This window comes from Drosophila nasuta, chromosome 2L, assembly GCF_023558535.2.
Source record: "Drosophila nasuta strain 15112-1781.00 chromosome 2L, ASM2355853v1, whole genome shotgun sequence".
NCBI classification, from domain to species: Eukaryota; Metazoa; Arthropoda; class Insecta; order Diptera; family Drosophilidae; genus Drosophila; species Drosophila nasuta.
In genome coordinates, this window is record NC_083455.1 from 22,508,835 (window position 1) to 22,521,797 (window position 12,963).

Genomic DNA, 12,963 nt, shown 5'->3' on the forward strand with positions numbered 1-12,963 from the left:
TGCTCATAAAAATAGCAACAACTGAGACGCAGCAGCACGTCCTGGTCTACGGCAACATAGACAGATGCTGCATGTCATTTCGTTGACAGAACTCATGCGTTTGCACTAGGGGGCCACAGAAGCCGTAGACAGAGCGAAAGACAAGACAGACAGACCGAGAGACATCCAGACGGACAGACAGATCCAGTCAGCCACACTTATTGAGGGACTATACTCTGCCTTTGAAGCTCCTGGTGTCTATTGAGGCACTGCTTTCAATATCGCAATCTTTTGCTTGATTACGTTTCAATTTGCCTTTGCCGCATCTTTCACACTTTGAACACTTTATTTTTCTTTTCTGTATTTTTCGTAGTTTTCGTTTTCGTTTTCCAATTTTGTGTTGTTTATCTTTCTCTGCGCACTGTTGAAGAAAATCAACATATTTCTTTATTATTTAAAATGTTTATTTATTGTATTTTGATTTATTCGGAATTTTATGACACTCGTGAGGTTCATTTAGTTTTCTTTTGGAAGCCACTTAATTCGTTTTTTATTATCATTTTTAAATGCACAATTAAATTATTTAATAACCACAACATTTAGCTCAGCTCAATTGTATGTTGTTTTATTGGTTTTTAGATTTTATAAACTTTAAAATGTTTGAAGTATTTTAGAAGATTCCAATTGAGCTGCGCTTGAATTTTTGTTGATTTATTATGCATTTTATGTTATATTTTTGACTGCAATCTGATTTATATTTTATGCCAAAGCATTTTGCTTGGCACATCCCAAAGCACAAACAGTTTGTTAAAAGACATACTCGAAGAGACACATACAATATATATCATTGATTAGCGTATCTGGATATTTTATGGACACTTAATTGAGTTGCTGCCACCGCCTGCCGCCTGCCGCTTGCCTCTTCTGCCTCATTTCTTTGCCGAACTGAGCTGCAACCACTTCAGTTGAAACTGCGCAGCGGCAGCGACGATGGCGCTGAGTAAAATTTATTATATTTTGGGCCAAGTGAGAGAGACGCCCATAAAAAAGTGGCCGCTTAAGTGGCATGCCACGCAGCTTAGCATTGTACAAAATGTGGTAGATACATTTTTGATCAGCCAAATTGCCAGAGTGGAATTTCTAGTTCATGATTTATTTTTCGCAATGCAGTCAAAGTTCAATTGCAACCACTGCCAGGCAATTTATAAATAAAAATACAGAGAAACACCAAAACAAAACATGATGAAAATATCAAAAGGCCAAAAAGGGCGCAAAAACACTTTCAAGTTTAGATGCAAATCAACAGCAGCAGCCGAAGCGAACGCGCAAATCCCTTGGGTGAATATCCGAAAAGAAATCCCCTTGGGAATGGAGATGGGATCCACGAACGAAGAGGAAACATTTCCCCATTTCCCTATTGCTGCGACTTGGCGTCATTTTGCTGCCTCTTTCGGCGATGGCGATGGCGACGGCGACGAACTTCAACAACTGTGACTGGAAAATGAATTATTTACGCTCTCGGGCAGCTAAAAATACAAACGGGACGACGGCATTATTATGAGTACTATTCCCTATATGGCGGAGACGCGATAGGGCGATAAAATGAAAGAGAGAGAGAGAGAGCGAGAGAGCGGGAAGTATGCGAATGCAACGCCAGGTTCGACATCCTGATGAGGGGGGGTCAATTGCAGTCTAGGTTTTCCATTTCCATATCCATTTTTATTTCGAGTCTTGGGCTTGTTAATTTTTACATGTGCCGCACACGGCACAAGTTGTTTGTCATTAGTTTTATAGTCCCGTTTGGGGGGCAGTCAAAATACAATTTGAAAGATGCTTGGCCAACGAAATGTGACAATCGCTGGCGGAATTTTATGACGGGCGCGTGTTCTCAACATGCTGCGAGCATTTCCATAAAAATTCATAAACATAAATGTATCTGTCAGATGCAGCGCCGCCGTTGCCAGATCACCTAAGCTAAAACATGTGCAGCTGCATTTTTGAGAAAGTTCTACAAATTCTTAGATATTTTAGCCAGATACGCATACAATATTTTATGGTAATTAAAATTAGTGGCAGGCCAGACAAAACGCCATCTCATTTGGTAGTCCAATATCTCCATATTCCAATTTGATAAGTCAAAACTGTTTTAAACCTTTTTGTTTGGTAGGCGTTAGATAGTCCCCTGCCCACAACGATTTTCGACACTTTCCTAAATGCTTCTCTTTTCAATTCGAGAGCTTTGTGTTGTATCGTTTTTTGATTTATGATTGAATAATGCAAGATGAATATATTTCGATTTTATGAGTGTTGCTCATTTATGTGGGGGGATGTATATCCGAAAATTGAAACTTTGTAGAAAATCCATAGTGTTATGCAAATGAAGACGCTTTATAATGTTTATATTGAAAATTTAGATCATTTATTTAGCATAATATGCTTAATTTGATCATAATACTGGACATTTCAAGCATTCGATATTATTGTATTATATTCATTATTTTTTCACTTTTCTCATTCATAATTTCTTGACATTTTGAATTTTTCTTAATATTTTCCATTTTTTGAACACATTATAAATACATTTTCTTTGTTTATTTTTATTTCACATTTCCACACAATTTTCTTTAGTCGCTTTTTTCTGAAACACTTTCTTCACAATTTATTTCCGTTCTCTGGCGTTTTACAAAATATTTTGTTTCGTATCTCACATGTGGGGCCGACAGCTAGATCTATATCTAACATATATCTACCACAAGCCCCCTTAGAACAACAAACAGCATCAAAATTCATGGTCAATTTGCACTGAGCAGAGGGACTTTGTATGTGTGTGTTGAGTATCTTATGCACATTGTCACACATACACATACGCATGTGTATTTCTCTTGAGACAACAACAAACGCTGTCATTCAGCATTTCCTTTATATCCAGAATTCTCGATAAAAAAAGCGGCTAAAAAAGGCCGCCACACTGAAGCAAAATAAATAACTTAAAAATAAATTAAATTTTTTAACTGTGCGGTGGATGGCTCAGCGCGCTTTTCCACTTACTGCACACACACACACACTTCACATAAACTCTCTTATATATATATTTTTGTGGATACACTCACATTGAGGGTGCGCAGAGTTTTCCGCGACGGTCGCCGCCACCCGCACCCGCAATAAACCGAATGTGTGTTCGATAAGCCAAAAGGCCGCCAAGGCACAACTCTCTAGCTAAGTGAAGTGAAGTGAACAACCAACCGAACCGAAGAACCGCAGCAAACTGAACGCGAAACGCCGAAAAAATACAAAATGAAGACAACCAAACAGCCCGACGTTTTCTCACAGACTGACGGCACCGAAAAACCGAAACGAACTCGAAAAAGAAAATTCCGCACGCAGTGCTCCGCGCAATGCGCAGTGAGACTGAGACTGTGACTGAGACTGAGACACACAGAGGCAGGCAGAGACCCCGGCTGGTCGGATGGTTGGTCGCTTGCTTGCCTCTATGGATGGATGGATGGTTGGTTGGTCGGTCGGTCGCCGGGCCAAAGGCGCACCCGCGAGTCACTTTTACGCGGTTCACTCCGCTCCACTCGCACTCGCAAGTCGCAAGTCGCAGTCGCACACTCGGTGCGCTCAATCCAATAAGTATGAATGTATCTAGATAGATGCTTGCGCACTGTCAGTGATGAGCTCTGTTCCCTTAGCTGGCATTTCCTTGAACTATATTATGTTTTTGCAATTGCAATTATCGATGATTCACAATGCATATACTTTTTGCTTAATATTGAGCTGAGTGGTATGTCATTAGTATGGCATGATTAACTTGTTCTATATATTTTAATAAACCCTTAAGATCTTCGATTTGTGCCGATGAAAAAAGGCAATGAACTCAAGGTCGTAAAGACTCGGAAATTATACATTACATGTAAAAAGTATTCTATAGGATAACCTCTAAAATTGTATAATGTTTTATAAGTTTTTATAAGTTTATAAATTTGAAAGCTCTTCTTGGGAAAATTATCAGCAAATCCTTCGAGTTTTGTGGATAAACATTAATCTCTAATTTATTAAGATTATGTTTCTTCCTTTCCTGATTACCTCAGATACTTTATTTATTAGAATTCTTTTTTAGACTTCCTGTAAATTTAAAAAAATTTTGTAATATAAAAATGCAATGCCCTTCAGGTTGTGAACGAATTTCTTTTGTAGGAAAATCTCTCAAACTGTTTACTAATCAAAAAAGAATTATTCTAAAGGATAAACTTTCAGATTTTGTACTTTTACAGTTTATATGATCATTTGTATAATGTTTTTAATAATGCTTTAATCACTTATTGGGAAGATTATTAGTAGCTTCTTAATATTGCCAGAACTACAATTTATCTGTAAGTGAGTAAGATTTTATTTCCGTTTATTTAATTATGATCTTTTACTATATACGAGTATAGAAATTCCTTTTAGACTTTTTGTTAATTTACCCAATGTTCTATAGTGTTCAAACTTATGAAACGAACAATACAAAATCATTCTCTAATTATTTCAATTCATACAGAATGATTAATATATCTAATTAAATAAATGAGTATCTATTGGAATATTCACCCCGTTCTACTGAGCTTCTTGCGCATCTCTAGCAGCAATGAGAGCTGATTTTCGTTGAGCCTCTGTACTTTAGCTGTGTGCGCAACATTGTCGTCATCAGCAACTTCATTATGATCATCAACTGTTGTTGTCGTTGTTGTCGTTACTGTTGCTGTTGGTGCCCATCCCTTCCTTCCTTCCCTTTTAAGTGAGAGCGCACGCGAAAATGCGGCGATTGAGCAATTGCGAGCGCCAAGAGGCTGAGGACTTGAAATTTTTCAATTTGTTTAGCGGTGCCTGCCTCAGTTGTTGCCCCTGCTGCTGACACCGCCGACTGTCGACTGTCGTCGTTGTTGTCGTTGTTGCCCCGTTTGTTGCATCTGTTGATGATAATGATGATGCTCAGCATTGTGGGGCGAGTGCGACGCGTCGCACACACATGTGGATACAATTTGGCTGGGCCATTGCCACATGTTGTTTGCCTTTGCAACGTCGCAGTCGCCAACTCCTTTGCCAGAAAGAGACGCGATGTGTGTGTGTGTGTTTGTGTTTTGGTGGTGTGAGCATGTTTAGTGATACAAATCTAGTGGCTATTTCTTTTTTTTTCTGCTGTTGTGGCAGCCTATTAAGTTACATAAGTCACACGGAGACGCGCATCGTGTGAATATCCTTTTGGCGTGCTAATGAACCCTTTGACACTAAGAAAGAAGACAGCCTTACCCACTGCTCTCTGTCGCTGCCTCTGCCTCTGTCGCTGCTCACGACATGCATCACAGACACAAATGCCACTGACAGCACATGCCCCATAAATCAATGGCCAAAAAAGGCATTCGCGCTCAGCTCATTAATAAATTAAATGCAGCAAAATCTGAAATACACCTAGAAAAGGCAGTCGAAGAAGCTTCCACTCTCTCCCCTTAACTGTTTCGTCTGTTTGTTGTCATTGGTGTCGGTTACACGCCCCCACATACCACATTTCGAAGGCTCAGCTGTGCAACCCTTAGAGGTTACGGGTGTGATAACGTGGCAGCAACGACTTTCCGACACGCACAATTTGAGTTGCAGTTCGTCACAAGGAGAGGCCCGAGCTGCCCCCCAGAGGGCGACCACTTGAATAATATGCATATAGCATATCCAAATACCATATTCATATGTATATAGGTTAGGCCACACAGCTGTGTGCCTCTTGCCTCTTGCCGCTTGCCTGTGGCACACATAACATACTCAAACTCAAACTCAAAACTCGTATGCAGCATATAAAATAAACACATAAAACTGCACTTTTCCTAATTGCTTGCTCGAGGGAGACAACGTTGCCTCCTTTTACTTCGCCTGCTGCTGCTGCATGCAACACGCAGTATTCGATAACAAATCGGCGATAAAGCCACAAGCATACCATATAGTATAATTTAAAGTCAGGGGAAAACTAAACAAGCGAATGCACACGTGCGATACGAATTGAAGTTGCCTGCCTCGCCGAGTGCTGTTATCTATGCCATGACATTGAAATATGTCCATAAATTTGTCTGTTTATAATGCAACAAATGCATATTCGATGAGAGCTGACAACCCTAGCAAGACTCTCTCATATCTCGAAAGGAAATGATGATAAGTACTTGCACTTACCTTCAAACTATTCCGTTCGATATTGGGGTGCATCCTTTTACGCATCAACAGTTTTCCGTTGTTGTCTTGGGATGGGGGCGTTTTCTCCTGCGTGTTCGACAAGAATCACAATTTTAGGGCGTGTATTGCGTGTAATTTACGAGGAATTCGAATTAGAAATTTATGCGCAAATACCATGTAATTTGCTCATTAACAAATTGTTATAGGCTCAAGCAACTGCATAGAAGTCGAGGTCATTGTCATGCTTAATATGTAGCTTAATGTGTAGCAGCACAATTTGTAGCAACCTATTCACATCCTTGCAGCACCACTTGAGTTTATTCCCATCCTGTTTTACAACTTTATTTGTGCGGTACGCGTCTCATGTGTCCCATTAGAGCTCGTATTTTAAATTGCCTGCCGAGCATCATTTTATTTTTGACATATTAAATTAATATTGACACATTGACAGCCTGCCTGGCTGCTCGTCATATTTGCTGACACGGCTGCCAAAACAAACCCCCCGCTTCCCGCCCCGTTTGCAACTCGAATAACCCATTACAGAACTATCAACAGTCATGTTGCAAGTCTCGTTCAGCCTCTCTCTTCTCTTCTGTCTAGCAGCGTCGACCACCCGCTGACTCAATGTTTAGTGCTCCGATCCGCCAATGCGGGCGTCGATCGACATTCCTGCTGCAGCAGTTAATGTTGGTCGACAGGCAAATACCCTCAGATAGGTTTGAAGTGTCTGTTCATTGGAAAAATACTTAATTTTATGATTCCATTTTATTAAATAAATATAATAAATAGAATTGCATAAATTTGAATTTATCCATTCAGTTAAATACATTATGTTAACTAGAGATTATCCTAGAATTTTTTTGATCTTATTTTTTTTTCTTTTTTCTGCTTTTACTATTAAATTCTTACGAATCCGAATTAGAAAGACATTAGAGTTTGCTGATCTTCAATAAAACAAGAGTATTTCAATAGAGTTCTAAATTTATCCATTAAGTTATTAACTAGAGATTAACCTAGAACTTCTTGATAGAGATCTAATTTCTTTATTTTTTTCTGCTTTTACTATTAAATTCTTCTTAATTCTTCCGAATTAGAAAGACATTGGCGTCTGTTGATTTGCAATAAAACAGAGTGATTTAATTGAGTACTGAAGATTTATTAAGTTTAACATAACTATATAATGTATTTAACTAGAGATTATCCTATAAATTTTTAATAGAGATCTTATTTTTTTTATGCATTTATGCATTCATGTACTGAATTTATCCATTAAGTGTATAATGTATTTAACTAGAGAACATATTGATAGAGATCTTATTTTTCCTTTTTTTCTGCTTTTACTATTAAATTCTTACGAATGTTGATCTGCAATAAAACAAGAGTATTTTAATGGAGTACTGAAGATTTGTTAAGTTTTCATACACTGAATTTATCCATTTAGTATATAATGTACCTATTTACATAGAGAACTTTTTGATTGAGATCTAATTTTTTTTCTGCTTTTACTATTATATTCCTACGAATACCCTAAACTACATTTAGTGTACAAGACTTTTGTCAATTTCTACAGGGTATTTTTTTAAAAAATTTCGCTTCTCAAATTCGTGCACTAATCATGCGCAACCGTTCGATTTTGGTGAAATTTTTAATTGCCGCTTGAAACGCCATGGAACAAATAGATTCCGTTGAATTCAGCAGTGTCATCATTTGGACTTGGGCTTGTGTTCTCTTAGGGTGGGTGCATGTGTGTGTATGCTTCTATGTGTGTGATTGTGCGTGTGTGTGCTAGTGCGTGGTGTTCTCCCCGCTTTATCTAAAACGCGCCTGGGAAAACGCGAGCTGCTTTAATTGATAGATAGAAGCGAACAAATAAGTGCAGCTATACAAATGGCATACGGTCGACACAGAGTATCTCAGACAAAGGTTTTCCCAGTTCTAATAGATCACACAACGCACAAACGTTTTCGTTTTAGGTATCTGTATTTGATTTGCCCAAATTGGTCGATGGGCTTGAAGTGCAAAGTAAACATTAAATTGGCGCAAACTAACAAATTGTTTGCTTTTGTTTGGGTGGCCATCATTTGGCCATTACATTTGGGTTGGGCTCAACGGGATGTCAAGCCAAATGATGATCACAGTGCGTGGGCACAAATCGAGCATCAATTGATGTCATCTGCTTTTGGGCAATTTATAGTTTGCACCTCGTAAAAGATTGAACATTCTGTTCATGGATTGCTTTAAAATGTTTTCAATGATATTATTAATATTTGATGAGTGTGTCGACAATTTTGAGAGGAAGTTATTGACAAATTTACTGCGTAAAAATTAAATTAAATGGATGACATTAGAATTATTGCATTGAATTTTATAATACTTCTTTATAATTCACACAGCTAATTTGAGTTCTTAAAAGGAAGAAATTGTTAAAGGAAATTACTGACAAATTTAATTTTGGGACGATTGAAATTATGGTTTCGAAATATTGCCAATAAATTTGTGACTTTTTTGTGATCTGAAACGGAACTAAGTAAAAAAGATTGAAATGTGGCATTAAAGTCAATAAAAGCATTGAAATTTCTTTTATATCTAAACAAACTTGTGTTTCTCAAAGGAATAAATTGTTGAAGGAAGTTACTGACAAATTCCTTGAGCTGATAATAATTTGAAGCACGAAATGACAGCACATTTCTCTAAGAGATTTTCTCAATTCAGATTCACTTACTGATCAACTGCTGGCATAGATAACGTCTCCTTTTTTTCTTTGGAAACTTAATTTATTTGCTGATTAAATCTTTTAGAATTTGTTGCGAGCTGGACTTGATGCTCGCTCGCATCTGTAGGCTAATTTATCTTGGCTACAAAGTATCTTTATGCCACCGTTTGACGCGTTGCCTCTGCGTGCGGCAGTCATACTCCAACTCTCGTTCCCTCTCTGTCTTTGCGACTCGTTCGACACATTTCGCTACACGCAATTCAATTTCATTGCACCGTAGCCACATTTTGTGCCTTTGCTGCTTGTGAATGAACTCGCCGCATGCATCAAAAGTGCCGTTTCTTGGCCAGCCAAAGACGGAGCTACTCCGGTCGGGAGTGAGTGAGTGAGTGACTGACTTGCTTGGCCTGGGTTGGGCAGTTCATCATCGCCCACGCCCTGCCGCCACTCCGACTTCCCCCTGAGTTGCTGCTGATGTTTCCTTGTGGCTCGCTTCAGTGAAGCGTGCCAATTGTCATTGAAATGTTTCGGTTTCTTCAGTTTTGGGCTTTTTTCGGGTTTTGTCTGACATTTCCTTTACATTTTTATTAATTTGTGGCACATTTAATCATATTTTTCGGGCAGTCGTCGTCTGTGTTTGCTCGCAATTAAATTCACAACATTTTGATTATGTCTAAGTCTTTTGTCTTGGTGTCATTAGCCTCAGTTAATAAGCTCATAAGCTTTGAAGACTTTCTTTCTTATCAGCAGACGTAGTTAAAATTGCGCATTAAAACTGATATGAAAAAAAGCGTAAGAAATTATTCGGATTCTATTAAAAGAATATATATATAATTTAATTGACGTTCATTGCTGGCGCACGATTTTCTCAACGAACGTTAGATTTATTTAATTGTTTGAATCAAACGGATTTATTATCGATTTCTCGTGAAAAGGAAATGCTTGAGGGTTTTCTATTAGGAAATCCCAAGTTCGATAAATTTAAATGCGTCTCTATTATTCGGAGACTTTAACACTAATTGCCGTCTTACATAAAAGTATTGTTTTTAAATTTATTTATAAGCAAAGCCTTATTTGTCATTGATTTAATCCCTAATTCGTCATTTTGGTTGCATTTTTTTTCAAAGAAAGATTTGATTTATATACAGACCAGTTTTATTAGCAAGTAATTTATTTGAAATTCACAAAGATTTGGGCTCTTTATTTCTTTATTTTAATGATGACAAATTTACAAATATAAACAAATATTATATTGAACAAAGAGTAAATTCTAAGCTGATGCACGCGACTTAAGCAAAGTATTCCAGAAATTCGCCAATTTGCCAAATAAATTGAGGAGCGGATCAAGTTGATTCGGGTTTGTTGATAGGTTCAATGACATGAGAACGACAACAAACTGGTTGGCAAAACAAAATGTTATTAATTATTTATGCATCTTTGTCAAAATGTTTGCTTTTACTTTTTAATGCAGTTAACGGAACTGTGAATTGGTTGTTGAACTTGTTGATCGACACTAGAATCTAGATCTAATTGCCATCTGGCACGTGCATCAGTCACATGTGAGACACGTATGAATCGAATCGATTCAATTCAAATCGTATTGATCGTATTGATCAATTGAGATCTGTTCTACTGCAATTATTTTGGCAACATCTCTCCAATGATTTCTCGAGTGTGTGGCAATCAAGTGATCACAAAAACCAAAAACACACACTTCTGAATCGTACATATAATTACGAATCCGACAAGCAGTCGATAGCCACAGCTATAATACAAAAAAATGGTTGATAATTGAAAGTGCTGAACTGAAAGATACCCTACAAAAAAGATTAAAAGAAATTTAGAAATTTATTATTAGAAGTGCTGCAATAGCTGATTTATTTTAAATGGTTGAGCTTATCTGGTTTTATAGGGTATCTTGGATAACAATCTAATATATTCGCGACAATTTTGCATTGTTTTTGCACGTCTCAATGCCAGGGCTGAATTGAAATTCTTGCCGGTTGACGAAAACACAAACAAAAGCAAATATATATATGCTCACGTCTGTATGTAGTTAATCATTCTATTTGTATTTGCTTTTGATTTTGCGCCTAAATTGTCTTTGATTGTAGCTTACTCAAATCGTTGCAGTCGCAGTCGCAGTCGCAGTTGACTTCGTTGCCGATGCAGCTGCCGGCGTCTCAGTCTCGATCTCAGTCGGTCTGTGATTAAGCAAGAAAGTTAAGGTGTTCGCGTTGTGCTTGGATCAGTCAGTGATAACTGAAACTCGTTGCACAGCGGACGTGTTTGGCAAAGTGAATAACTTGTGCATTTGTGCACAAAAAAAAAACAGTAACTCAATTATATCTACATAATCAACACGCAACAGTTTAAATTACCCGCAAAATCTGAAAGGAAGCAAAGTAAATACAACAAAATAAGGAAGTGTTGAAAATGGAATATTAATCGTGGCTGCTATAGAAAATATATTGGATCAAATAAGTTAAGCAGACGCAAATAGAATTTTAAATCAACAAAGTAGAAGTACTCTTAAAGTACAATATAATTGTTGAGAAACTTTGACCAAAATTGAATAGATTATTAAAAATAATTGCTACAATAAATATAAAAAATATATATAAATATAAAATGAACTGCACTTTACAATATATCAAAATTTATATTATATACTTGAAGAAGAATAAATTCGCGTATAAAAGTAAACAAATTCCCATAAATTTAAATGTGCCTTTGTTCACCTCAAGTATGTGGATCGTTAAACATTTGTTAAAGTCCATCCACAAGCAAATCATCACTAATTTGCCAATTAGACACAAAAATATTATATTACAGGCAATTATGTTTATAGTTGCAGTCTGGTTAGAATCGTTAGACGAGAACCTTGGCACTTAGAACTCAGTATAGAGCAGGTGCATTGAAGCAACTCCATAAACAACTCACACTAAAATTCAGCTATTTAATATAACAGTAAAACGAGAAGGAAAATGAACACGAAATTTAATAGAAAAAGTGTACTGCAATCGAAATAAATATATATAATCGCACACATATTACTCATGTACTATATGTGACATTCAATGCCGAATAGCGTTCATTTAATTTGCACTTTTTTTTGTTAAATAGAACGACAGCTAAACAAACAGTGAATTGTAAATAAAATAATTATACGTGTGTGACAATACGGTGATAAAAGTCAAAGTTGCAGCTTTAAAGAATTTGAAAATCGCGTAGACAACCCAAATGACATATATTACTTGCTGCGAGTCGTTGCAGAATGAAATTAGTTAAACAATTCTCTCTATGTATTAATTAGGTGAAACACACGCCCAATTAAAGGCGAACCATATAAGTGGTTAAAAGAATGCAGTCCAATCTACTTTTTATGCGCAATTCATAAATGAAGTGAATAATTTATTAATTTATTAATGATGAAATTTTATTTACCTGTTGCATTTCAATCAAACATTCAGATCAAGAAATGCAGATCAAAGTATTCAAATCTATAATTTGTATGTTGGTCTTTAAATACCCTTTCAATTGTTATTTTCATCGATTGTTTATTATCAAATATTTATTAGTTATTTATTGTTGACATTCAATCGATTATTTCGGTGACAGATAAATGATATTTTCATGCGAATTTATGTTGAGTTTGACCCAGACTATGTGTTGATAACACATTTATAATATAAATATCGTCTTTGTTGACAAAATAAATAATTGTGCTGATAACAATTGTAGAAACGAGACCAACGAAGCTTTTGTCACCTTGTTTGCATTGAGTTTTCTATAGACTCATCAATCGACTTGACTATAGACAACCTTATTTTTAAGTGCTAGACAGATAACTATTTAACTAGTCGTCCTCATCGAGATCTATCCATCAATGCGTTAAGTGCTTCCTGATATTGTTTTACTGCCCACTGCAAAGCTGTAAACAAAATCAGTGTAACTCGTAAAGTTAATCCCAAGACATGCAATCCGTAAAAAGACGACGAATAATAAGGAAGTATATTCTATCGTGTTGATAATTCTACGTCTGCTTAAAGATCAAACAGCTTTAATTCCATTTG

The 12,963-nt window shown here is 36.7% G+C and overlaps 1 protein-coding gene across 1 annotated transcript in view; it reads left to right on the forward strand.

Annotated features, from left to right (window-relative positions):
• LOC132798295 (UDP-glucosyltransferase 2) overlaps nt 1–12,963 on the forward strand; it is a 41,355-nt gene that overhangs the window by 26,535 nt on the left and 1,857 nt on the right. Inside the window, exon 2 of the mRNA XM_060810108.1 lies at nt 11,259–11,292. Coding sequence (XP_060666091.1) covers nt 11,259–11,292 — 34 coding nt within the window. The remainder of the gene's footprint in view (nt 1–11,258; nt 11,293–12,963) is intronic.